At 43.6% G+C, this 26,113-nt stretch overlaps 1 protein-coding gene across 1 annotated transcript; it reads right to left on the reverse strand.

Moving 5' to 3' along the window:
• Positions 1 to 81: 81 nt before the first annotated feature.
• LOC122542790 (bone morphogenetic protein 4-like) lies at positions 82 to 25,085 on the reverse strand. The gene is made up of 3 exons (XM_043680836.2): positions 24,848 to 25,085; positions 12,249 to 12,613; positions 82 to 7,416 (listed from the first exon to the last, which is right to left on the reverse strand). The coding sequence occupies exons 2-3, from the start codon at positions 12,604 to 12,606 to the stop codon at positions 6,590 to 6,592; spliced, it is 1,185 nt and encodes a 394-aa protein (XP_043536771.1). The 5' UTR covers positions 12,607 to 12,613; positions 24,848 to 25,085; the 3' UTR covers positions 82 to 6,589.
• Positions 25,086 to 26,113: the final 1,028 nt, after the last annotated feature.

Below are 26,113 nucleotides of genomic sequence, written 5' to 3' on the forward strand. Positions count from 1 at the left end.
CCAAACTGGCATGTCAGCAAACCTGAGACAGGGATGTAGGCTAGAGAACACGCAGAAGTGAAAAGACTGTTTCAAAGCCTGTTGTGAAAATCTGTTTAGTGCACAAGATTTATTTATTGTTAAATGAGCAGATATTGTAATCAGATTCCCTGGCAAAAGCAAAAATAGAATCAGGACTCCATCCATTAGCTTAAATTCACTTCTTCCATACCAGAGGTATGGTGGCAGTAATGTGTGGTATCTACAAGATGTACTGCAGAAATTCACCTATGCTTCCTTCCAAACACGTCTGCTACCATTTGGAAAAAAGACTAGCAGATGCATGGGAATAACACCACATGGAAGTTCCCCTCCAAACCACTAACCATCCTGACTTGAAAATATGTTGCCATTCTTCAAGTGTCATGAGGTCAAAATCCTGGAATTCCAGTCAATGGTAGGGCCCTAGGGAGTGTTATGGAACAAAGAGATCTCAGAGTACAGATTCATAGCTCCTTCACAGGGAGACAGGACAGTGAAGAAGGAGTTTGGCATGTTTTCTTTCATCGGTCTAAGCATTGTGTTTAGGAGTTATGATGTCTTGATGCAGCTGTACAAGATGTTAGTAATACCACATTTGAAATACTGCGTGCAGTTCTGGTGGCCCTATTATCAAAAGGATATTATTAAACTACAAGTCAAGGTGGTTTGTGACTGGAGGGGAAATTTCAAGTGGTGGTGTTCCCACACCTGTTGCCTTTGTCCTTCAAGATGATAGTGGTTACGGGTTTGAAGGCCAAACAGCCATTCAAGAACACAGTTCACCACCACAGTCTCAAGGATAATTATGGATGGGGTAGTTCATGCTGGCCCAGCAAGCAATGCCCATATTACATGAAAGCACATGATATAGCTCAAATGGATAAGATAAATAAACAAAAATAGAAGCATTGGCTCTAACTATTGAAATATGGTTCCAAGTCTATCCAAGATGGAGGATGGGAAAAATTTCTGGCTGTAACAGCTGCTCCTTTATTGAGGTATTTTAGGTGCTGGAGGTGATTTCCTCAAATTCTAGAAACAACAATTACTGTTTTTATGCTGTTGCACTGTTTTGGAACGTTGGGAAAAAAAAAGTCAAAACAACAGCAGTTTAAAAGGGAGAAGAACAGACAAAGGAAGCACATGGTGAAGTCAGTGCGGGAGAGATAGGGAAAGAAACTGACACAGCAGTGAACCTGCACAGTTACTGCCTTTGATGTTTGAATTCACGTATTGCTGGACATTGGAGTGCATCTGGGAAAATTGACAAACAGTGAAATTCACAACTGGTCTTGGAGGAACTGTTTGGGTGAAGTTCACAACACGGAAACAGATAAGTGTATTGTTTTTAATTGGGACCTACAGAAAGTCTGCAGCAGTGAGTAGAGTGGGTTCTTTCTTGGTTATATGTTTTTTGAGATATGTCTCTTGATTAAACATAAAATGTAAACCATAATTATTAATTTAACCTGGGGCAGTGTTTTGTAGAGGAAGAAAACAGTGTTATTTTCTGGGTCTGTAGATTGTGAAGGAGCAAAAATGACCTGTAGTAGAGTGATATGTGCTTCTTATCAGATGTGGGAGTTTAAAGAGGGTTACTGCGGATTATATCTGTAATAAAGGCTGTTGGTTGCAAATCTTATCAGATCAAATAGATCAGCTGGAGAGGCAGTTAGAAGCAATGAGGAATTTGCAACAGCAACAGTATGTGATGGATGGTAGTTATAGGAAGTGGGGGGGGGAGTCTCAGATACAGTCACATAGATGGGTTAACTCCAGGAAAGGTAAGAGAGGTAGGCAGCTAGTGCAGGAGCCTTCTGTGGCTATACCCATTTGAAATAAGTATGCTGTTTTGGAAAATGTAGGAGGTGATGGATTCTCAGGGGAACGTAGCACGAACAGCCAAGTTTCTGGTATTGAGACAGGCTCTAATGCAATGAGGGGTACGTCGGGTTCCAAGAGATCAATTGTGTTAGGGGATTCTCTAGTCTGAGGTACAGATAGATGTTTCTGTGGCCAGCAGCGAAAAATCAGAATGGCATGTTGCTTCCCTGGGGCCAGGATCAAGAATGTCTCTGAGAGGGTGCAGAATGTTCTCAAGGGGGAGAGGGGTCAGCACGAGGCCATTGTCCACAATGGAACCAACGACATAGGAAGGGAAAAGGTTGAGATGCTGAAGGGAGATTACAGAGAGTTAGGCAGGAATTTAAAAAGGAGGTCCTCGAGTGTAGTAATATCTGGATTACACCCGGTGCGACAAGCGAGTGAGGGCAGGAATAGGAGGATAGAGCAGATGAATGCATGGCTGAGGAGTTTGTATATGGGATAAGGATTCACATTTTTGGACCATTGGAATCTCTTTTGGGGTAGAAGTGACCTTACAAGAAAGACTGGTTGAACCTAAATTGGAAGGGGACTAATATGCTGGCAGGGAGATTTGCTAGAGTTGCTTGGGAGGATTTAAACTGGTAAGGTGAGGGGGGGTGGGGGGTGCGAGGGTGGAACCCAGGGAGATAGTGAGGAAAGAGATCAATCTGAGACTGGTACAGTTGAGAACAGAAGTGAGCCAAACAGTCAGGGCAGGTATGGATAAGGTAGGACTAATGAATTAAACTGCATTTATTTCAATGCAAGGGGTCTAACAGGGAAGGCAGATGAACTCAGGGCATGGTTAGGAACATGGGACTGGGATATCATAGCAATTACAGAAACATGGCTCAGGAATGGACAGGACTGGCAGCTTAATGTTCCAGGATACAAATGCTACAGGAAGGATAGAAAGGGAGGCAAGAGAGGAGGGAGAGTGGTGTTTTAGATAAGGGATAGCATTACAGCTGTGCTGAGGGAGGATATTCCCAGAAATACATCCAGGGAAGTTATTTGGGTGGAACTGAGAAATAAGAAAGGGATGCTGACCTTATCGGGATTGTATTATAGATCCCCTAATAGTCAGAGGGAAATTGAGAAACAAATTTCTGAGGAGATCTCAACTATCTGTAAGAATCATAGGGTGGTTATGGTAGGGAATTTTAACTTTCTGAACATCAATTGGGACTGCCATAGTGATAAGGGAATCGATGGAGAGGAATTTGTTAAGTGTGTACAAGAAAAATTTCTGATTAAGTATGATTAAGTACCTACTAGAGAAGGTGCAAAACTTGACCTACTCTTGGGAAATAAGGCAGGACAGGTGACTGAGGTGTCAGTGGGGAAGCACTTTGGGGCCAGCAACCATAATTCTATTAGATTTAAAATAGTGATGGAAAAGGATAGACCAGATCTAAAAGTTGACGTTCTAAATTGGAGAAAGGCCAATTTTGACAGTATTAGGCAAGAACTTTCAAAAGCTAATTGGAAGCAGATGTTCGCAGGTAAAGGGACGGCTAGAAAATGGGAAGCCTTCAGAAATGAGATAACAAGAATCCAGAGAAAGTATACTCCTGTTAGGGTGAAAGGAAAGGCTGGTAGGTGTAGGGAATGCTGGATGACTAAAGAAATTGAGGGTTTGGATAACAAAAAGACGGAGGCATATGTGAGGTATAGACAGGATAGATCGAGTGAATCCTTAGAAGAGTATAAAGGCAGTAGGACTTAAGAGGGAAATCAGGAGAGCAAAAAGGGGACATGAGATAGCTTTGGCAAATAGAGTTAAGGAGAATCCAAAGGGTTTTTTTAAACACATTAAGGAGAAAAGGGTAACTAGGGAGAGGATAGGGCCCCTCAGATCAGCAAGGCAGCGGCAGAAAATGGGTGAGATACTAAACGAGTATTTTGCATCAGTATTTACTGTGGAAAAGGATATGGAAGATATAGAAAGTAGCAAAATAGATGGTGACATCTTGCAAACGTCCATATTACAGAGGAGGAAGTGCTAGATGTCTTGAAACACATAAAGGTGAATAAGTCCCCAGGACCTGATCAGGAACTATAGACCAGTGAGCCTGACGTCAGTGGTGGGCAAGTTGTTGGAGGAATCCTGAGGGACAGGATGTACATGTATTTGGAAAGGCAAGGACTGATTAGGGATAGTCAACATGGATTTGTGCGTGGGAAATCATGTCTCACAAACTTGATTTTTTTGAAGAAGTAACAGAGAATTGATGAGGGCAGAGTGGTAGATATGATCTATATGGACTTCAGTAAGACATTCAACAAGGTTCCCCATGGGAGACTGGTTAGCAAGGTTAGATCTCACGGAATACAGAGAGAACTCGCCATTTGGATACAGAATTGGCTCAAAGGTAGAAGACAGAGTGTGGTGGTGGAGGGTTGTTTTTCAGACTGGAAGCCTGTGACCAGTGGAGTGCCACAAGGATCGGTGCTAGGTTCTCTACTTTTTGTCAATTACGTAAATGATTTGGATGCGGACATAAGAGGTACGGTTAGTAAGTTTGCAGATGATACCAAATTTGGAGGCGTAGTGGACAGCGAAGAGGATTACAACAGCTTATAACAGGATCTTGATCAGATGAGCCAATGGGCCGAGAAGTGGCAGATGGAGTTTGATTGGAGGTAAATGTGAGGTGCTGCATTTTTGGAAAACAAATCTTAGCAGGACTTATATACTTAATGGTAAGGTCCTAGGGAGTGTTGCTGAACAAGGAGACCTTGGAGTGCAGGTTAATAGCTCCTTGAAAGTGGAGTCTCTGGTAGATAGGATAGTGAAGAAGGCATTTGGTATGCTTTCTTTTAGTGGTCAGAGTATTGAGTACAGGAGTTGGGAGGTCATACTGCAGCTGTACAGGACATTGGTTAGGCCACTTTTGGAATATTGCATGCAATTCTAGTCTCCTTCCTATCGGAAAGATGTTGTGAAACTTGAAAGGGTTCAGAAAAGATTTACAAGGATGTTGCCAGGGTTAGAGGATTTGAGCTATGGGGAGAGGATGAACAGGTTGGGGCTGTTTTCCCTGGAGTGTCAGAGCTGAGGTGTGACCTTATAGAGGTTTACAAAATTATGAGGGGCATGGATAGGATAAATAGACAAAGTCTTTTCCCTGGGGTCGGGGAGTCCAGAACTAGAGGGCATAGGTTTAGGGTGAGAGGGGAAAAATATAAAAGAGATCTAAGGGGCAACTTTTTCACACAGAGGGTGGTACGTGTATGGAATGAGCTGCCAGAGGAAGTGACGGAGGCGAGTGCAATTGCAACATTTAAAAGGTATTTGGATGGGTATATGAATAGGAAGGGTTTGGAGGGATATGGACCGGGTCTTGGCAGGTGGGACTAGAAGGGTCTGTTTCCATGCTGTGCATCTCTATAACTCTAGTCAGCTGCCTTTAGAACTGGGCACAGTAAGTGAGGGTGATTTTGCTATAACTGGGATTCTGAATCTCTAGGGGAAAGATGAAAAAAGAGAAAAAATATCAGCCTGGATTCCTGTCATAAAGTATCTGCCCAGTGACCCAACCACTTCCCTCTCTAACCCCTTGCTGGCAAGTTTAAAGGTCATTGCCAAGGCAGGATTTCATTGCTAACTGTGATGTTCCCATAATCAAATTACTTGCTACTATTCACATTCTTGGTTTGCACATACTGTTTGAGGTGAATACCAAAGGGCTAGGCTATTAGCCAGTGCTTTCAGGGCAAAGAGGACCCATAGACATATGATGAATAAGGAAACTATTTAACACAAGATTAGGGAAAAAAGTTAAATTATTTTTCACCACATCTGAATGTACAGTCAATTCATTCTTTACTTTCACAGCGACAAAAATATTGGTAATTATTGGTGTCAGTTGATTCCAGAGACTTGAGCACAAATCCAGGCTAACGCTCCCTGTATCGAACTGAGGGAGTGCTGCATTACCACCTTTCAGATGAAGTCAGAAGTCACACGACACCAGGTTATAGTCCAACCAGTTTATTTGAAATCACAATGACTTCACCTGATGAAGGTGCAACAGTCCGAAAGCTTGTGATTTCAAATAAACGTATTGGACTATAACCTGATGTCATGTGACTTCTGACTTTATCTAACCCAGTCCGACAGCAGCATCTCCACATCATCTTTCAGATGAACCTTTCAGATTACCAATGACTTAATGAAGATCCTCAATGTCTCCATGAAAACCCCTGAAAGACTCAGTGAAGACAATTCATGACTCAATGAAGACCACCACTATGACTCAATGAGGACTCTCAATGACTTATTGAAGACTCCCCAATATCTTAATGAAGAGCACCCAATGACTCAATGAAGACCACAAAGACTCAGTGAAGACCACCTCCAATGACTGTATCAAGACTGCACTATTAATCAATGAAGATCCCCAATGATTCAATGAAGATCATCACTATGACTCAATAAAGACTCCCAATGACTTAAAGAATATCCCCTATGATTCAATAAAAATCACCCCAGTTACTCAATGCAGACCACCTTCAATGACTCAATTAAGGCTCCCCACGATGTAATGAAGATCTTTGATGATTCAATGAAGAATCCCAGTGACTTAATGAAGACTTCCCAATGATTCAATGAAGATCTGCAATGATTCAGTTACTCAATGAAGATTACCCCCATGGCATAATGGTCTCGCATCTGTTGGAGGCAGGGTTTGTTCTCTCAGCGGCATCCACAGCCTTCGACGGCCATCTCCTGGTAATTCTTGAGGACCACTCTCTCATCATCGTCTAGGTAGAGCATGGCGACTGGGCTGAGCTCGGTGGGTACACAGCAGGCCTTGGGGATGTCAGTGTTCACTGAGTTGACCAGAGTCTGCACGATGGCATGGCTGGAGGAGTTCATGTGATCGGCAAGCGGGAACCGGCACTCACCCTGGCAGTAAAAGGCATTGTAGCCACGGGGAGCGATGATCCACTCAGTCCAGCCCACCCTCTTGAAGTCTACGTACAGCGGCCTCCGGCGGCACCGATTACGCGACCGGACTCTGGTCCGAGCCCCTTTCTTCAGGCCATGCCGCTTGGGCCTGGATCCCAAAGCCCTCCCACCACCACTGTCCCGGCCATAGGTGACCAGGAGTGGCCAGCGGGGTTCCTCAGCCTCCCGTGGTGACCTGCCGACCCTCAGCCGCCCACGTGGTGACAGGCCCGGCCTCATCTCGACCAGGAAAGCCACCAGTCCCCGCCTTTGCCGCTGCCCTGCTTTCAAGTTCATCACCGCCGGGCCCACCTCGAAGCTCTCCCACTGGCTCCGGTTACCGGGTAGCAGGCGCCTCTCCAGTAGCCTGCGCCCCATCGTTCCTCTGCCAAGGGGCCCAGAGAGCTCGTAAACAGCCACCACATCCAGACCGGGACTAGCCCTAATCTCAGCCTCCCGGAATAAACGGAGCTCGGCCGAGGTGACATGTTCTCGGTCAGGGATGGTAGTCAAGTTGAAGACGATCTGGTGGAAACCTCTTCCCTTAGGATAGGGAACCTCCTGGAGATAATCTGTCATAAACCAAATGGAGAAAGAGGAGAAAAACACTGATTAGGGTTAATAACAATTTCATTAAGAGTAAAAACCTCCCTGATCCAACAGTTTTTTTTATAAAGGCTTTCATTCCCTATGACTCCATGGAGACTATCCCCTTATGGGTCAATAACGACTATTCCCCATGAAGGTGTGTGAGCAGAGGAGTAAAATTCAACAAGTCAGTAAGCATTCCACATCCAAGGAAGGATGTGCTGGTCCAGAAGAGGTTTACAAGAATGAACCCGCGGGATGAAGGGCTTGGCATATCAGGAGTGGTTAACGACTCTGAGTCTGTACTCAATTGTGTTTAAAAGGATGAGGGGTGGGGATCTTATTGAAATTTACAGAAATCTGAGAGGCTTGTATAGAGTGGACTTGGAGAAATAGCAGAGACTCGGACCAGCGGGCACAGTCTCCGAGTGAAGGGACAACCCTTTAGAACTGAGGTGAGGATGAATTTCTTCAACCAGAGGGTGGAGAAACTATGTAACTCATTGCTGCAGAGGGGTGTGGAAGGCAAGCCATTGTATGTATTTCATCCAGAAGGCGGAAGAATAGGGCTATGAAACATGTCAGCCATGATCAAATGGCAAAGCAGACTCGATTAGTGAATGGCCTAATGCACTCCTACATCTTTTGGTCTTTTACCTTTACCTTGCTATCTCATTAGAGAGAGATGGCTAGTCTAACCTGAGAGTCATCATGCCTAACACGAGGGGAGACTTTCAGAAAGATAGTCCTTCTTGGTAACCTCAGCAGGTTTGGGAAATGAACTTACACTGTTGGTGTCATTGCATTGCAAAGCAGCCAACTGAGTTAACCAATCCCCTAGAAAGTGAATAACCTCTCTCCACAAAGAAAATACGTCCACTTTAGTTTCTATTTCATCTATCTCTGATGCCCCTCAAGAGGATGGATGGTGAGCCACTTTCTGGAACCACGATTGGCCTTGGGATGTAGGGACAGCCACGGAACTCCTAGGAGGAAGTTTCAGGATTCTGACCCAGAAACAATGAAGGAATGGGGATATAGTTCTAAATCAGGGTATTGTGCGGCTTGGCAGCAAACTTGCAGATGGTAGTGTTTGTTTATGTCTGGTCAATCACACTGTTGAGGTTTGTTAATGATATTGTAGGGTTAAGAGAAACGAGTGATGGATATTAATTATCTTCAAACAGGCTGGGGTTCTTATGAAGTGGTATGACCCTACTTCTGAGCAAGGAGGCCTGGTTTCAAAGCCCACCTGCTCCAGAGGTATGTAATAACATCACTGAATAGAAAATATCTATAAACAGGGAGCGCTGGGATACTGAGGGTGGGATGAGAGAGGGCTAAAGCTCAGCATGTCAATAAACCCTCTCTGCAATGAAGAGAAATGTGCCTTGGTTGCTATATCACAATCTGGCTTGGATTCTATTTACCTTGTTCTATGCATCTGTTATTCTTGCCCTTCTGGGTAATAGAGGTTCTGAGTCTGGCGGGTAGATTTGAAGGAGTTACTGCAATGCATCTTGTGGTACACCATGCTGTTAATGTGAATGACTCCTAATTGCCCTCTGAAATGGTCCCAGCAAGTCTTGGGATTATATTATAGACCCCCTAATAGTCAAAGGGAAATTGAGAAACAAACTTGTAAGGAGATCTCCACTATCTCTAAGAATAATAGGGTGGTTATGGTAAGGGATTTTAACTTTCCAAACATAAGCTGGCTCTGCCATAGTGTTAAGGGTTTAAATGGAGAGGAATTTATAAAGTGAGGACAAGACAATTTTCTGATTCAGTATGTGGATGTACCTATTAGAGAAGGTGCAAATCTTGACCTACCCTTGGGAAATAAGGCCGGGCAGGTGACCGAGGTGTCAGTGGGGGAGCACTTTGGGGCCAGCGACCATAATTCAATTAGATTTAAAATAATGATGGAAAAGGATAGACCAGATCTAAAAGTTGAAGTTCTAAATTGGAGGAAGACCAATTTTGATGGTATTAGGCAAGAACTTTCAAAAGCTGATTGGAAGCAGATGTTCGCAGGTAAAGGGATGGTTGGAAATTGGGAAGCCTTCGGAAATGAGATAAAGAGAATCCAGAGAAAGTATACTCTTGTTAGGGTGAAAGGAAAGGCTGGTAGGTATAGGGAATGCTGGATGACTAAAGACATTGAGGGTTTGGATAAGAAAAAGAAGGAGGCATATGTAAGGTGTAGACAGGATAGATCGACTGAATCCTTAGAAGAGTATAAAGGCAGTAGGAGTATACTTAAGAGGGAAATGAGGAATGCAAAAAGAGGACATGAGATAGCTTTGGCAAATAGAATTAAGGAGAATCCAAAGAATTTTTACAAATACATTAAGGGCAAAAGGGTAACTAGGGAGAGAATAGGGCCCCTCAAAGATCAGCAAAGTGGCCTTTGTATGGAACGGCAGAAAATGGGGGAGATACTAAATGAGTATTTTGCATCAGTATTTACTGTGGAAAAGGATATGGGAGATAAAGACTGTCGGGAAATAGATGGTGACATCTTGCAAAATGTCCATATTACAGAGGAGGAAGTGCAGGATATCTTGAAATGGGTAAAGGTGGATAAATCCCTAGGACCTGATCAGGTGTACCAGAGAACTCTGTTGGAAGCTAGAGAAGTGATTGCTGGGCCTCTTGCTGAGATATTTGTATCATCGATAGTCACAGGTGAGGTGTCAGAAGACTGGAGGTTGGCTAACGTGGTGCCACTGTTTAAGAAGTGTGGTAAGGACAAGCCAGGGAACTATAGACCAGTGAGCCTGACGTCGGTGGTGGGCAAGTTGTTGGAGGGAATCCTGAGGGACAGGATGTACATGTATTTGGAAAGGCAAAGACTGATTTGGGATAGTCAACATGGCTTTGTGTGTGGGAAATCATGTCTCACAAACTTGATTGAGTTTTTTGAGGAAGTGACAAAGAGAATTGATGAGGGCAGAGAGGTAGATGTGGTCTATATGGACTTCAGTAAGACATTCGACAAGGTTCCCCACGGGCGACTGATTAGCAAGGTTAGATCTCACGGAATACAGGGAGAACTAGCCATTTGGATACAGAACTGTCTCAAAGGTAGAAGACAGAGGGTGGTGGTGGAGGGTTGTTTTTCAGACTGGAGGCCTGTGACCAGTGGAGTGCCACAAGGATTGGTGCTGGGTCCTCTACGTTTTGTCATTTACATAAATGATTTGGATGCGAGCATAAGAGGTACAGTTAGTAAGTTTGCAGATGACATCAAAATTGGAGGTGTAGTGGACAGCGAAGAGGGTTACCTCAGATTACAACAGGATCTTGATCAGATGGGCCAATGGGCTGAGAAGTGGCAGATGGAGTTTAATTTAGATAAATGCGAGGTGCTGCATTTTGGGAGAGCAAACCTTAGCAGGACTTATACACTTAATGGTAAGGTCCTAGAGAGTGTTGCTGAACAAAGAGATGTTGGAATGCAGGTTCATAGCTCCTTGAAAGTGGAGTCTCTGGTAGATAGGATAGTGAAGAAGGCGTTTGGTATGCTTTCTTTTATTGGTCTGAGTATTGAGTATAGGAGTTGGGAGGTCATGTTGCAGCTGTACAGGACATTGGTTAGGTCACTGTTGGAATATTGCATGCAATTCTAGTCTCCTTCCTATCGGAAAGATGTTGTGAAACATGAAAGGGTTCAGAAAAGATTTACAAGGATGTTGCCAGGGTTAAATTATGAGGGTCATGTATAGGGTAAGTAGGAAAAGTCATATCCCTGGCATTGGGGAGTCCAGACCTAGAGGGCATAGGTTTAGGGTGAGAGGGGAAAGATATAAAAGAGACCTAAGGGGTAATGTTTTCACTCAGAGGGTGGTGCATGTATGGAATGAGCTGCCAGAGGAAGTGGTGGAGGCTGGTATAATTGCAACATTTAAGAGGCATTTGGATGGGTATATAAATAGGAAGGGTTTGGAGGGATATGGGCCGGGTGCTGGCAGGTGGGACTAGATTGGGTTGGGATATCTAGTTGGCATGGACGGGTTGGACCGAAGGGTCTGTTTCCATGCTGTACATCTGTATGACTTTATGACACTCAGTTCAGGTGCAGTTACGGATAGTGAATAAATGCTGGCCTTGTCACATAGAAGGATTAAAAGAAATTGCAATGGAATGCAACTTGGAAGGGAGCTCCTTTCCTTTCATTTTGGGTTCCTGAGTTAGCACAACTATAATTTGTTGTTATGCCCAAAATGCCAACCCTCCTGCTCCTCTGATGCTGCCCGACGTGCCGTGCTTTTTCTAACTCACACTTTTCGACGGACTCTCTAGCATCTGCAGTCCTCCCTTTCTCCTATAGAATATATAGGCGATGCCAGTTTTACTAAACCAAGTGTTCCAATATTCAGCAATACTATATTGACCGTGAGAAAGCATTGAGCATGTGGTATGTAAGAATTTGATTTAGGACAAATTCAAGTGTCTGATGAAGCTAAATGCACTGAGCATATGAATTATGTAACACATTGAGATTTTCATGAGACGAACCAGAAGACAAATTATACTTTTACTGTTCACATTTTTCAAATCATAGATATGATATTGGACCACTTGCAGTTGGATAGCATGGTTCGTGTTGAGTCAATCCAAAATAAGTGGGAAGGAGCGCCTCAAGATATTCCCCTTTGAACTCTATTCCCCTATGGGTGGTCGAGGTTGTGGATATCTAACTGAATATGTGTGATAGAGAAAAGTAATGTGAGGTAAAAAGAACAGTCCATTCTGAAGGGAGAAGAGGAGGTGGAGAGTTCGGACAGGATGTTTGGTTGTGGTAACTCACCCAAGTGATGGAAGCTCCGCACTGTGTTGGCGCCCCGTGTGTGTTTCCCTAAGTGGGTGAAGCTAGAATCCTGGATGTTGCCGTAATCCCCGGTGTGAAAATGGTACAAATCACGCATGTACTGAGGGATGATGGCAGCAGGATTGGGTTTGGGGAGATGGCTCAGTCCCAATCTGCTCAGTAGAGTCCTGCGGAGGGTATGGACCAGCTCAGGATCTGGCAAAGAGTGTGCTGCACCTTCCTTTCGGCTTGCATCCAACGGCACTGTCTTCCCTCCTTCGGAGAACAAGCTGGCTTCTCCAGCTAACAGCACCCAGGCACACAGGACGACCATCTGCAGAAGACTAGCAGGGAGCATGGTGGAGCTGGGAGGCAAGAGGCAACTGTAGCATTAGCACACGAGGAGGAAAAAGACAAGTTTCACTTTTGACATGGCAACAATCTTCCCAACCTTCATTGTTCATTTATATAGCAACCACAGGATCCCCCAAAATGTTTAATGCCCAGAGGGAAAGATCACTAAAGGTAAAATGTAATATTTTGAACTGAATGTGCTGGTTGTGCTGGAGTTCCATTTTGAAGTATACAATTCAGACGAGTCAGTTTCTTTTGCCAGTTTAATTGTTAATGTTTCCCTCAAGGGCAATCAATCATTTCGTTTTTAATATTACTAGAAAAAACAGACATGCTGTCAAGGGTTTTCATTTTGCACTCTCCAGGACAGAATCATAGGAATTCCAAATTTCAAAGGGATTGTATTACCAAGCATCACTTTTGAATTGTAGTTACTGTTGTAATATAGAAAATGTCCATACTGCAAGCTCCCAGAAACAATAATGCGATTATGTCCAGATAATCATTTTTTGTGATTTGACTTGATTTATTATTGCCACATACAGTGAAAAGTTTTTGTTTTGCTTGCAATACAGGCAGATCATACCACGCAAAGTGCATTAAGGTGATAGAACTGAGCAAGGAATACAATGTTACTGCTGCAGAGAAGGTGCACAAAAAACAGCAAGATCAACATTTAAATTTAAAATTGGAGAGGTCCATTCAGAAGTCTAATAGCAACAGGGAAGAAGCTGTTCTTGAATCTGTTGTAGTTGGGAAATCATTTTGTGGTTGTACAGGATATTTGTTAGATCACTTTTGGAATATTGCATTCCATTCTGGTCTCCCTGCCACAGGAAATGATTTGGAGATGCCAGTGTTGGACTGGGATGTACAAAGTTAAAAATGAAGGAGTGGTGCTCTGAAAGCTACTGCTTCCAATGAAACCTGTTGGACTATAACCTGGTGTTGTGTGATTTTTGACTTTGCTATAGGAAAGATGTTGTGAAATTTGAAAGGGTTCAGAAAAGATTTAAAAGGATGTTGCCAGGGTTTGAGCTCTAAGGAGAGGCTGAATAGGCTGGGACTATTTTCCTTGGAGCTTCAGAGGCTGAGGGGTGACCTTTTAGAAGTTTATAAAATCATGAGGGGCAAGTATAGGGTGAACAGCCAAGGTCTTTTCCCTAAGGTAGGGGAGTCCAAAACTAGAGGGCATAGGTTTAAGATGAGAGGGGAAAGATTTAAAAGGGACTTAAGGGGCAACCTTTTCACGCAGAGGGTGGTGTGTGTATGGAATGAGCTTCCAGAGGAGGTGGTGGAGGCTGATACAATTACAACATTTAAAAGGCATCTGGATGGGGATATGAATAGGAAGGGTTTAGAGTGACATGGGCCAAATGCTGGCAAATGGGACTAGATTAATTTAGGATATCTGGTCGACATGGATGAGTTGGACCGAAGGGTCTGTTTCTGTGCTGTACATCTCTGCGACACTATTTTTGTGATGTTGTTTGAGGGACGACTATCAGCTGGGACACTGATGAGAGCTCCCAGCCAAGACAGGGGATCTCTCGAGCCCACTTGATAGTGTTTATTATAACATCTGCAAGATTGTGTCTTTGACCAGCTGGGCTGGGAGTGTCACCCTTGATTTTTCTGAGCTCAGGTCTCAGGTGTGGATGTTGAACCCACAGCCTTCTAATCAGCTTAGAGACTCCCCTATAAAATGGTGGAGGTGGAGGCCCATAAAGGCTGAATGACAGCTCCCTAAAAGGAAAAACATTTTTTTTTTAAATCTTAATACTGGGAAATGGGACATATTGGTCTTTCTGTTTTGAGACTAGTCAGACCAGGATATCTCCTTGACCAAATCTGATGACATCACTGGATCTGAAATTTTGACCTAGCTTTCTCTCCAAGGATGCTGCCAGATCCACTGAGTTTCACCAATAATTTCTGTTTTTAATTTCATTTACCAGTTCAACTGCTTTTTCCTTTTTCAAAACAGTTCCATCAGCTCAGTTGACTGGAGGTTGGTTTGCAATGCAGAGTGATACCAACAGCATAAGTTCAATTCCTGACACCAGCTGAGGTCACCACAAAGGTCCTGTCTTCTCAGCTTCACTTGAGGAGTGATGACCCTCTGGTTAAGTTCACTACCGTGTGGCCCTCTGGGATGATGGCAACTTTGTCTTTATCTTATTTCTAGATTGAGGACCATAGATGCCTTTTCTCATTCATTCGATTGCATGTGTACTTCCATGTGATTGAGGCCAGAGATACCAACAGTGGGAAAGAATTCAAGTGTTTTCTAAAAAGTCCAGACTTTTTTTTTCCAACTTTCCCCTGGGAATCACTGCCACCAAACACATGGTAGTATTTCTCTGGGGAACGAGAATCAGGAGATCCACTTGTGGAATCTTAGGGCTCATCCAGATTTCAAATTGAACTTATAGTGTATTTCAGTGGTCCTAATACATCAAGGATATGGGCTATGTCCTGTTAGGCACAACTCTAAATGAGAATTACATTTACTGGGACCTAATACTTGAACTTATAAAGTGTATAAAGGTAGTAAGAAGACCCATGGATTGTTATCAAATAACACTTGACAATTATAGAAAGGATATTGTTAAGCTGTAGAAGGTTCAGAAGTGATTGACCAGGATGTTGCTGGGTGTGAAAGGTTTGAGTCATAGTGAAAGGCTGGATAGGCTGGGACATTTTTCACTGGAAAGTAGGAGGTTGAGAGGTGACCTTAAAAAGGTCTATAAAATCATGAGGGGTATAGATAAGCTAATGGTAGGTGTCTTTTCTCTAGGATGGGGGATTTCAAGACTACAGGGTACATTTTTAAGGTGAGAGGAGAGACATTTAAAAAAGACATGGGGGCAAATTTTTTACACAGAGTTTGGTTTGCAGGTGGAATGAACTTCCTGAGGATATGGGGCCAGTTACAATGTGTTAAAAAAAAACATAGATAAGTACATGAATAAGAAAGGCTTGGAGGACTATCGACCAGGAACAGGCAGGTGGAACTTGTTTAGTTTGGGATTATGTTTGGCATGGACCGGTTAGACTGAAGAGTCTGTTTCCATGCTGTATGACTCTATTAAGTCACATAAGGAGATATTAAGACATACAGCTAAAATCTTTGTTAATTAAGTATGGAACATCAAAAAAAGGACAGAGAAGCAGAAATTCCAGGGCTTAGGGTCCAGGTGGCTGACAACCAGTGGGTTGATTACAATTGGGGATGCTCAGAGACCAGAATTGGAGGAATGTGAGTTTTCAAGGCTGGAAGAGGTGACTTGCATGGACTAGTAGGGCTTACGTGGGCTATATTATCTGTTTTTGGAGCCATTTGATTGATGCATGTTAATTCAGCTCACTTCCTTCCTATGTCGTTGACTGTGGAGCCCTCAAAAGTTCCCTGGTTACATGCCAGCTTTCTCTATTTACCAGTATGCTTAATTCCGACAGCAGCCCTCCAAATTTACAACATTATACCGAAGGCACTAACCAATAGTACGCTGCCATTCCCTTCAGGAATTCTCATCCTTCCATCAGGACCAATCTCTGTGTCAATTCTCAGCTTCCTGCAATTCCACCACAAGCTACCATTTCCCTCCAGATCCCAGAAGATGAGGAGGGAAAACACAAACTAGGATTATGTTCCCTGGAAGAATAAGGGTGGTCTTCAAGAAATTAGAGGGAACAGATGATGATACAGCCGTGCACGGCATTGGTTAGACCACATCTAGAATACCGCATGAGGAGATGGTGATCCAAATAAGGAGCAGGAGTAGGCCATTCAGCCCATCAAACCTGACCCACTATCAAATAAGATCATGGCGCATCTGATTGTAGCCTTAAATGTACATTCCCATCTACCCCGAAACCTCTTCACCCCCTTTCTCAACGGGAATCTATCTACCTCTGCCTTATTCTGCTTCCACCATCTACAGAGTAAGAGAGTTCCAAAGACCTATGATCCCCTGTGAGAAAAAGTTTTACCTCATCTTTGTGTTAAAGGGGATGTCCAACTGAGTAGAAGCATGGGACTTTTAAGTCAGAGTTGAGAGTTTACTTGTCTTAGGGAAGTTGTGAGCCTGTGAATTTCTCTGGTGGAGACAGGGTCATCGGATGTTGAGGTAGGCACATTTTTTGACTGACAAAGGAGTTAAGAGTTGTGGGGAGCAGGCAAGCAAGTGAAACTGAAACAATAATCAGATCAGCCATTGAAATAACCGCACAGAGGCTGGTATCCCATCACCAAATCACCCTTTATTCACACGTGCACAGTACATGGGCTCTGACCGACCAGCTTAGAGCCAGAATCTAGAATGAGAAGACTGTCTGAATCTCCTGTTTATTTTTTTTTTGTTCTTTCTTTTTTCTCTTTTTCTTTGTAGTGCTTATTTTTCCCCAGCACCCATGTTGAATCTCCTCTTTATATCTGTTGGCCAGGACTCCCTTATTGGGAGAAAATGAGGACTGCAATTGTTGGAGATCAGAGTCAAAACGTGTGGCGCGGGAAAAGCACAGCAGGTCAGTTAACATCTGAGGAGCAGGAGAATGGACATTTCGGGCATAAGCCCTTCATCAGGATTGGCCTCCTGATTGGCCCAGGTTAACAACCCCAATATCACCTGGCCCTCATTCCAATCACTATAGCCATGATCTTGATGGAGTAGAGAAACAAACTTGAGTGGCCCACTCCTGCTCCAAATTTGAAGATTTATTTGAGGTCTTGAGGCCTCGGGGGTAGAGACTGAATATTAGAGGTGGACCTTTCAGGAGTGAAATTTGGGACCACTTCACACAAAGGGAAGTAGATGATTTGACCTCTTTTCTCCAATAGTGACTGGTGCTGGATTAATTGTTAATTTGTCAATCACATGAATAGAGGATTGACTAATGGACAGGAAGCAGACAACAGGACTTTAAGTCAGAGTTGAGAAGACGCACGGGTCATTTTTAAGTCAACATGTTTTGACTTGGGCAGGAACAGGACCATTAGCCACGAGTGAGGTCACAGAAAACTGGAAGGTAGCGAATGTTGTGCCATTATTCAAGAAGGGCTGCAAAGAAAAGTCTTTGAACTATAGACCAGTAAGCTTAACATCTGTGGTGGGTAAGTTACTTGAGAAGATTATGAGGGATAAGATGTAGATGCTTTGGAAAGACAGGGCTTGATTAGAAGTAGTCAGTATGGCTTTGTGAGTGGGAGATCATGCCCCACAAATTTGTTAGAGTTCTTTAATGAAATGACCAGGAAGGTTGACGAGGGCAGGGCGGTAGCTGTAGTCAGTAAGCCCTTTGATAAGGTTCCACATGGTAGGCTGCACGGGACAGTTAGATTGCATGGAATCCAGTGTGAGCTGGCAAATTGAACACAACATTGGCTTGATGGTAGGAAACAGAAGGTAATAGTGGAAGGATACTTGTCAGACTGGAGGTCTGTGACTACTATAGGAGTGCCACAGGGGTCAGTGCTGGACCCATCACTGTGTTTGTTACCTGTATCAGTGATTTGGATGAAAATGTACAAGGCATGGTTGGTAAGCTTGCTGATGACACTAAAATAGGTGGTATCATGGACAGTGAGGAAGGTTATCAGAAATTGCAGCAGGACCTTGATCAGCTGGGGAAGTGGGCCGAGAAATGGCAAATGGAGTTTAATATAGATGAGTGAGGTCTTGCATTTTGGAAAGTCAAATCAGGGTAGGGGTTTCATGGTGAATGAATAGGGCCTTAAGGAGTGTAGTGGAACAGAGGGATTTTGGAGTTCCGGTTCATTGTTTTCTGAAAGTGGAGTCTCAGGTAGACAGGACAGTGAAGAAGGCTTTTAGCACATTGGCCTCCAGTCAGGCATTGAGTATAAAAGTTGGGAAGTTATGTTACAGTTGTACGGGACATTGATGAGGCTAAATTTGGAGTATTATGTTCCGGTTTGGTCACCTTGTTATAGGAAGGATGTTATTAAACTGGAAAGAGTGCAGAAGAAATTTACAAGAATGTTGCCTAGAATCAACGGTCTGAGTTATAGGGAGAGGCTGGGGGACAAGCTAGCACTTTTTTTTTCTTTAGAGGGTAGGAGACTGAGGAAGGACTTTATAGAAGTGAATAAGATCATGAGAGGCATGGATAGGGTGAATGCACTCAGTCTTTTTCCCAGGGTTGAGGAATCTAGGACTAGAGGGCATCCGTTTAAGGTTAGAGGGGTAAGAATAAAAGCGAACCTGAGGGGCAACGTTTTTTATAAAGAGGGTGGGACACATATGGAATAAGTTGTCAGTAGAAGTGGTTGAGGCATTTAACATTTTATTAACATTAAAATTAATATTTTAAATGTTATCAACATTTAAAAGGCAATTGGACAAATACATGGAAAGGAAACGATGAGAAATATTTTGACCAAGTGCAGGAAAATGAGGTTAGCGTGGATAGTCATTTTGGTCGGCATGGACCAGTTTGGGCCAAAGGGCCTGTCTCTATGCTGTAGTACTGAACGGCATGGTGGTTGAGTGGTTCAATCCCAGCCTTGGGCGACTGTCTGTGTGGAGTTTGCACATTCTCCCCATGTCTGCTTGGGTTTCCTCCCACAGTCCAAAGTTGTGCAGGTCAGGTGAATTGGCCATTCAAATTGCCCATAGTGTTAGGTGCATTAGTCAGAGGGAAATGGGTCTGGGTGGGTTACTCTTTGGAGAGTTGGTGTGGGCTTGTTGGGCCAAAGGGCCTGTTTTCACACTGTAGGGAATCAAATCTACTGTATGACTCTATAACTGATGTCTGGGGTGGTGGAGGGAGCTATTTCCTCACGTGATTGGGGAGGCTTTAAACTAAAATGGCAAAAGGATGGGAACCAATGCAAGGAGTCAGAGAAAGGGGAATAGGAAATGTAATCAGCAGAGAAATCAGGGCCACAGTGAAAAATGACGGGAATGGGGCAAACATTGTTACAAAGACTAGCCTTAAGGCTTTGCACCTTAATATGCAGAGCATTTGCAATAAAATGGATGAATTAATTGTGGAAATAGGTGAAAACAAATATATTAATAAGGATTTTGGAGACTTGGCTGTAGGGTGACTAGGAATGGTAACTGGACATCCATTTTGGTAGTAGACATTTGATGGCCTGAAGAGCCTCTTCTGATCTGTAAACTCCTACGATAAATCTGTGTTGCGGCTGAAAGTGTAGGTTGCAAATCAGCCATGGCTTCGCTGAATGATAATTTCCAAAGGCTGAACAGCTTCCTCCTCTTATTATTGGACCGGGACATTGCTCCATCCTCTCTCCCTTTATCTTCCTCCCTTCTTTCACCTTCATTTGATCCACGCATTCTCTAACCCCAGAGGTCAGGACCTTAAAATTGAAAAATAGGTCTCAACAAACTAAAATAATGCTCAGCAGGTTGTGTGGAGTTGACTGGCTGGATGCTCTTCCATTGGTTTTAAGGAAAGAGCGTTATAGGTCAGCTTCTTCCATTTCCTGCAAAAATCCATTTTTTTTTCAAAATCAGGACTTTAAGGTATATAGGATTTCACCGATAGAGGGGCTTTGTTGAAAAAGTAGTTTGTGGTAATTCATCGTAATTGGCAAATTTGAGCTTATGCAAAGCCCTGTTTAAGAACTCACACCAAATCTCGCCGACCAATGTTGTCCTCCAGTTAATCGACAACTTGATTTTAAAGTTCTCATCCTGACTTTCAAACTCCTCTACCTCTGTAATCTTATCATAGAATCCCTACAGTGTGGAAACAGGACATTCGGCCCACTAAGTCCACACCAACCCTCCGAAAAGCACTCCACCCGGACTCAATCCTTATCCTGTCCCAGTAATGCTGCATTTTCTATTGCTAATCCACCTAACCTACACATCCCTGGACACAATCAGGCAATTTAACATGGCCAGTCCGCCTAACCTATACATCTTTGGGAGGATACCAGAGCACCCGGAGGAAACCCACATAGACATGGGGAGAATTATGCAAACTCCACACAGACAGTTGCCTAAGGTTGGAATTGAACCTGAATCCCTGGTGCTGTGAGGCAGCAGTGCTAACCACTAAACCACTGTGCTACATCAAATCTCTCCGACAACTCTTATAGATCTCTGCAGTCTTCCAATTCTTGCTTCTTTAACATCCTCAATTTTAATCACACCTTCAGCTGCATTCGCCTCAAGCTCTGGAATTTCCTCCCTAAACTTTGTCTCTTCTTTGAGGTGCTCCTTAGAATCTACTTCTTTGAACAAGTTTTTGCCTTGGTATCTCCTTATGATTTCAAACTTTGTTGGAAAACACTTTGTTGAAATGAGGATAGGTTACTGCCTCAAACAAATTAATTAGGAGCACAAATAGGCCATTTGGTGCTTCAAACATTTCCTAAAGGCACTATACAATGCAAGTTGTTATTGTGTATACACCAGGATGGCACTATGGGTTAGTGGCTAGCACTGCTGCTTCACTGTGCCAGAGACCAAGGTTTAATTCCAGCCTCGGGCGACTGTCTGTGAGGAGTTTGCACATTCTCTCCACGTCTACATGGGTTTCCTCTGGGTGTTCCAGTTTCCTCCCACAGCCCAAAGATGTGCAGGTTCAGTGGATTGGCCTTGGGAAATGTAGGGTTATGGGAATAGGTCTGGGTGGAGTGCTCTTCAGAGGGTTAGTATGGTGTCGATGGGCTGAATGGCCTGCCTACATGCTGTAGGGGATCTATAATTCAGTGGTGAATGACATGGATGTTCTTATAGCGCAGATGGAGATCATTTAACTCTTCATGTCTTTACCAGCTTTCCCAATGAACAATTCACTTAACACCATTCCTCTACCTTCACCCAGTAAACTTTTACACACTTCCTTTTCTAGTAACAGGCTAATTCTCTTCTGAAAACCACAACTGAATCTGCCTCCATACATTCTCAAGCAGTGCATTCCAGATCGTAACCGCTGCTGCCTCACAGTGCCATGGCAGGATTCACACTGAACCCCCCAGAACATTAACTAGATCTCTAGATTAACAAGTCAGCAATAATTACTACTCGTCCCACTGCCTCCCATCTACATTTTGCTTTCTCACAGAGGCTGCACAAGTGATCTCAGGTTTGAGGAATTTCAGTGACATGGGGAGATTGGAATAACCCAAGAACTGTTAGAGCAGGGAGGGTGACGGAGAGATTTACTGAATGTTTTTGAAATTGCATTTTTATAGAATAAGGAAGGCTTGGTAACTAGAGGGACACAGACTTGAGATAAGTGACAAATGAATCAGAGCGAGAGATGAGAGGTATTTTTAACACAGTGATTTGATCTGATATGGAGCGCCCTGCCTGAAAGGGTGGTGGAAGCAGATTCAATAGAAACTTTCAAAAGGGAATTGGTTTAATAGCTATAAGGAGGGAAAATAAATATGCAGGACACTGGGGTGATACCAGGGCAGAATGGAGTACATGGGGAATGAGAAGAACCATTTTGCTCTTTCAAAGCCAGGAGCAAGAGACTGAATGGAAACCTCTCTCACCTGTGTGGATCTATGATTGGTCATTTAACCCCAAATCTTGCTGTGGTGCTCTAAACTACATGTTGGAAAGAGCGAGGGGTTAGGCTGAGGCACGATGGGCTCAATGGTCTCATTAGGTTCTGCAGGACTGCATCATGTGTGAGCGACTGCTTTGTAAAGAAACCACATGATGTGCAGACGTGACAAAATAGTGTCAGTCAACTGTGTCCTTCTCTGCAAAGTGTGTGTGGTTTGCAGATGATGTGCGGAAAGGACCAATCTGCGTGACAGTTATAATCTATCTGACAGACATGGCTAAACTGTCCCTTCGGTACATCAGGGGAAGAGTCCGAGCACAACTGATGATAGTCTTAATCTGTCTCACAGACAGAAAGACAGGGGTAATAGCAATCAAATATTTCAAATGAAACAGGGATTGCAGCCAAGAGATCAGGACTATGCTCGGCATAGTGCAGAAGGAGGCCATTTGGCCCACTGTGTCTATGCTGTCTCTTCCAGAAAGCTTCCCAATTAATTGGGGCAGCACGGTAGCACAGTGGTTAGCACTGCTGCCTCACAGCGCCAGAGACCGGGTTCAATTCCCGCCTCAGGCAACTGTCTGTGTGGAGTTTGCACATTCTCCCCGTGTCTGCGTGGGTTTCCTCCGGGTGCTCCGGTTTCCTCCCACAATCCAAAAGTTGCAGGTTAGGTGAATTGGCCATGCTAAATTGCCCGTAGTGTTAGGTGAAGGAGTAAATGTAGGCGAATGGGTATGGGTATGGGTGGGTTGCTCTTTGGAGGGTTGGTGTGGACTTGTTGGGCTGAAGGGCCTGTTTCCACACTGTATCTAATCTAATTCTCCTTCTCCATTCAATAGCCCTGTCCCTACTGCCTGTTCTTTAAACATGGCTCCAATTCTTTATTTGGAAGTTACTCCTCTTCCTTTCTGGTAGGGAATTCGGATTTAACTCTCTCCACACAAACACTTTCTAAATCTGTGCATCCACCCTACTCTGCAACCCCACCCCCACCCCAACACCTCCCAATTGATGACCAACATTTGTGTCTGTTTCTGCCAGTTTCTCTCTCTCTACCAAAATCCTTCATAATTTGAGGTTTAGGGAGGGAAATCCAGAACTCAGGACCCAGCCTGTTGACAGTTACAGCTGCCAGTGGTGGAGAGATTAAAATTGTAGATATCTAAAGATGTGTTAAAAAAAAGAGTGCTTTCATCTACCCTTCTGTTTGACTATGGGGGACTGGAGCAGATAGCTATTAGAAATAGGATCAAGAGTAGAACATTTGGTCCGCCAAGCTTCATCCACCATTCAGTAAGATAATGGCTGATCTGATCAAGCCTCAACTCCATCTTCCTCCATTACCTCCTCCTTATTGGTTAAAACTCTAACTCAGTCTCGAACAATACTCATAAGAACATAAGAACTAGGAGCAGGAGTAGGCCATCTGGTCCTTGAGCCTGTCCCACCATTCAATAAGATCATGGCTGATCTTTTCATGGACTCAGCTCCTCTTACCTGCCTACTCATTGTAAGCCTTAAATTCTTTACTGTTCAAAAATCTATCTTTGCCTTAAAAACATTCAACGAGGTAGCCTCAACTGCTTCACTGGGCAGGGAATTCCACAGATTCACAACCTTTTGGGTGAAGAAGTTCCTCCTCAGCTCAATCCTAAATCTGCTTCCCCTTATTTTGAGGCTATGCCCCCTAGTTCTAGTTTCACCCACCAGCGGAAACAATCTCCCTGCTTCTATCCTATCTATTCCTTTCATAATTTCAATGTTTCTATAAGAAACCCCCACCTTCTCCTAAATTCAGTGAGTAGAGTCCCAGTCTTCTCAATCTCTCCTCATAAGGGCAATCTTCTTATTTCTGAAATCAACCAGTGAATCTCCACTGAAACACCTCCAGTGCCAATACGTCCTTTCTCAAGTAAGGATGCTCAACAACCATTGATCTTGGGAGTAGAGAAATTTCTGCTCATCTCTTTCTTATTGGATACTTGGAGCATTGGATCCCGAGATAGAACCTCAGTTTAATGTCTCATTCGAAATGGTGGCATTTTTGATGATGCAACACTCTCCTGCTATGGAAGCCTTATACAGAAATTAATCCTACATTGCTTAAAAGAAGCTGTGAATCGAAGAGGGTCCAAAAACTTAATTCCACCTGTCCCAAATTAAACAATCTCAGCATATTGCAGGAATTAGCTCCTGGCCTCTTACATCTCTTTCTGTGATGCCCTCACAGTCAAATATCTTCTTGAAACTTGTGTGCAATTTGGGCTGGGACCTTTTTGCCCTATGCATCTGTACCCGAGTGCGATTCACCGCCTTAGGGGGCAGAGTGAGAGGTTGGAAATGGAGAACATAATTTTAGGAAAATGCACATTCTCAGTTAAAGCTGCAATAGCGAGTGCAGCAGCTGCAATGTGAATTCAGTCACCTCTACCCCCAAGCCTCGACCACAAACACTGCCAATTACAGGGTGGACCCAGTGTAGCGAGGAGAGGGGGCTCAAAACAGCCTTAAAACCGAGGCATGAGGAGCAGGTCTGACAGGCAAAGGGACCCACTGGATCACCTCATCAACATCCCCCTCACAACCTCAAATCTCCAGCCACTTCAATACTTCAGTAACCTCACATAAAACAATGACTGAGCCCAACTGCAAACATCACAAGTAACACCCAAAAATGTTTTCAATTTTAAAATGACATGGAAATTTTTTTTTTAAAAACTCACTGAGTTCCGCCGATGTGTAAAATCCATCGTTCACAATGTCTCAGGACAAGAAGCAAGATGTATTGTCGACCCTGTATGTTGACTAATTTTTCAGTGCATGAACTTCTCTTCAGATCCAACTAAAACTCCCTTTTTTTAAAGGAAAAACATTAGTCTTCCTTTATCACATTTCTCCTTCCGTGGTTCTGTTCCTTAAAGGTTGTTTTGAACTTTCTCTTCTTCCTCAGTCTCTCTCTCTCTCCCATTCGCTCTGCCCTCAGTCCATTTAAACTCCTTCACGCACCTTCCTGCTTTAAATTGACCAGACACTGATGTCATATGTGGCAGTCAGCCAACAATTCCATAAAATCAAAAAAAAAGCCTTGAAAAACAAAAATGAAAATACACACACACACACATATCTAATGTTGGAGGAAAATTGCCATTTCAATGTATCCAATTTGTCACGTATTGATAGGATTGATTTGCTTTCGGATTTGGGATGTCCCTCAAACTAGATCAGATCATAAAATCCCCAGATGTGTGTGGAAGCAGATTATTCAGCCCATTGACTCCACACCACCCCTCCGAAAAGCATCCCACTCAGACCCAACCCTTATCCCTGTAACACTGCATTTTCCATGCCTAATCCACCAAGACAGCGCATTTTTGGACCAGGATAAACAGGAATAGGTGTTTCTCTCACAATCCTAGAGCAGCACAGGTTTGATTTCACACTCGGGTGACTGCCTATGAGGACTTCGCACGTTCTTCCAATTCTGCATGGGTTTCCACAAGGTGCTCCGGTTTCCTCCCACATTCCAAAGATGACCAGCTTAGGTGGATTGGCCATGCTCAATTGCCTCATTGTGTCACAGGGATGTGCAGGCTAGATGGATTAACCATGGGAAATGCATGGTTATAGGGATAGGGTAGGGGGGTGGGTCTGGGTAGGACGCTATTTGGAGGGTTGGTGTGGACTCAATGGGCCGAACGGCCTGCTTCCACATTATGATATAGAAAGATTCTCCATTAAAGAAGAGGAACCTGAAAATATAAGGAAAAGCTAGTCTTTGTTGTCTACTTTCTCTGCCTTGATCTATTGGATAATAACTTCTAGAGAGTGGTGGGCAGTAAGGTTGCTATGGGAACAGGAGAAGGCCATTCAGCCCTTCAAGCCTGTACTGCACCATTTATTTAAGCCACAACTGCTCTTGTACCTCAGCGCAAAGTGTTTCCTGATTGATAACAGTGACGATACATTTTATGGTTATGTCATTGGCTGAA

This window comes from Chiloscyllium plagiosum, unplaced genomic scaffold, assembly GCF_037043375.1.
Source record: "Chiloscyllium plagiosum isolate Xiang-an unplaced genomic scaffold, Cpla_swu_hap1 HiC_scaffold_47, whole genome shotgun sequence".
Lineage (NCBI taxonomy): Eukaryota > Metazoa > Chordata > Chondrichthyes > Orectolobiformes > Hemiscylliidae > Chiloscyllium > Chiloscyllium plagiosum.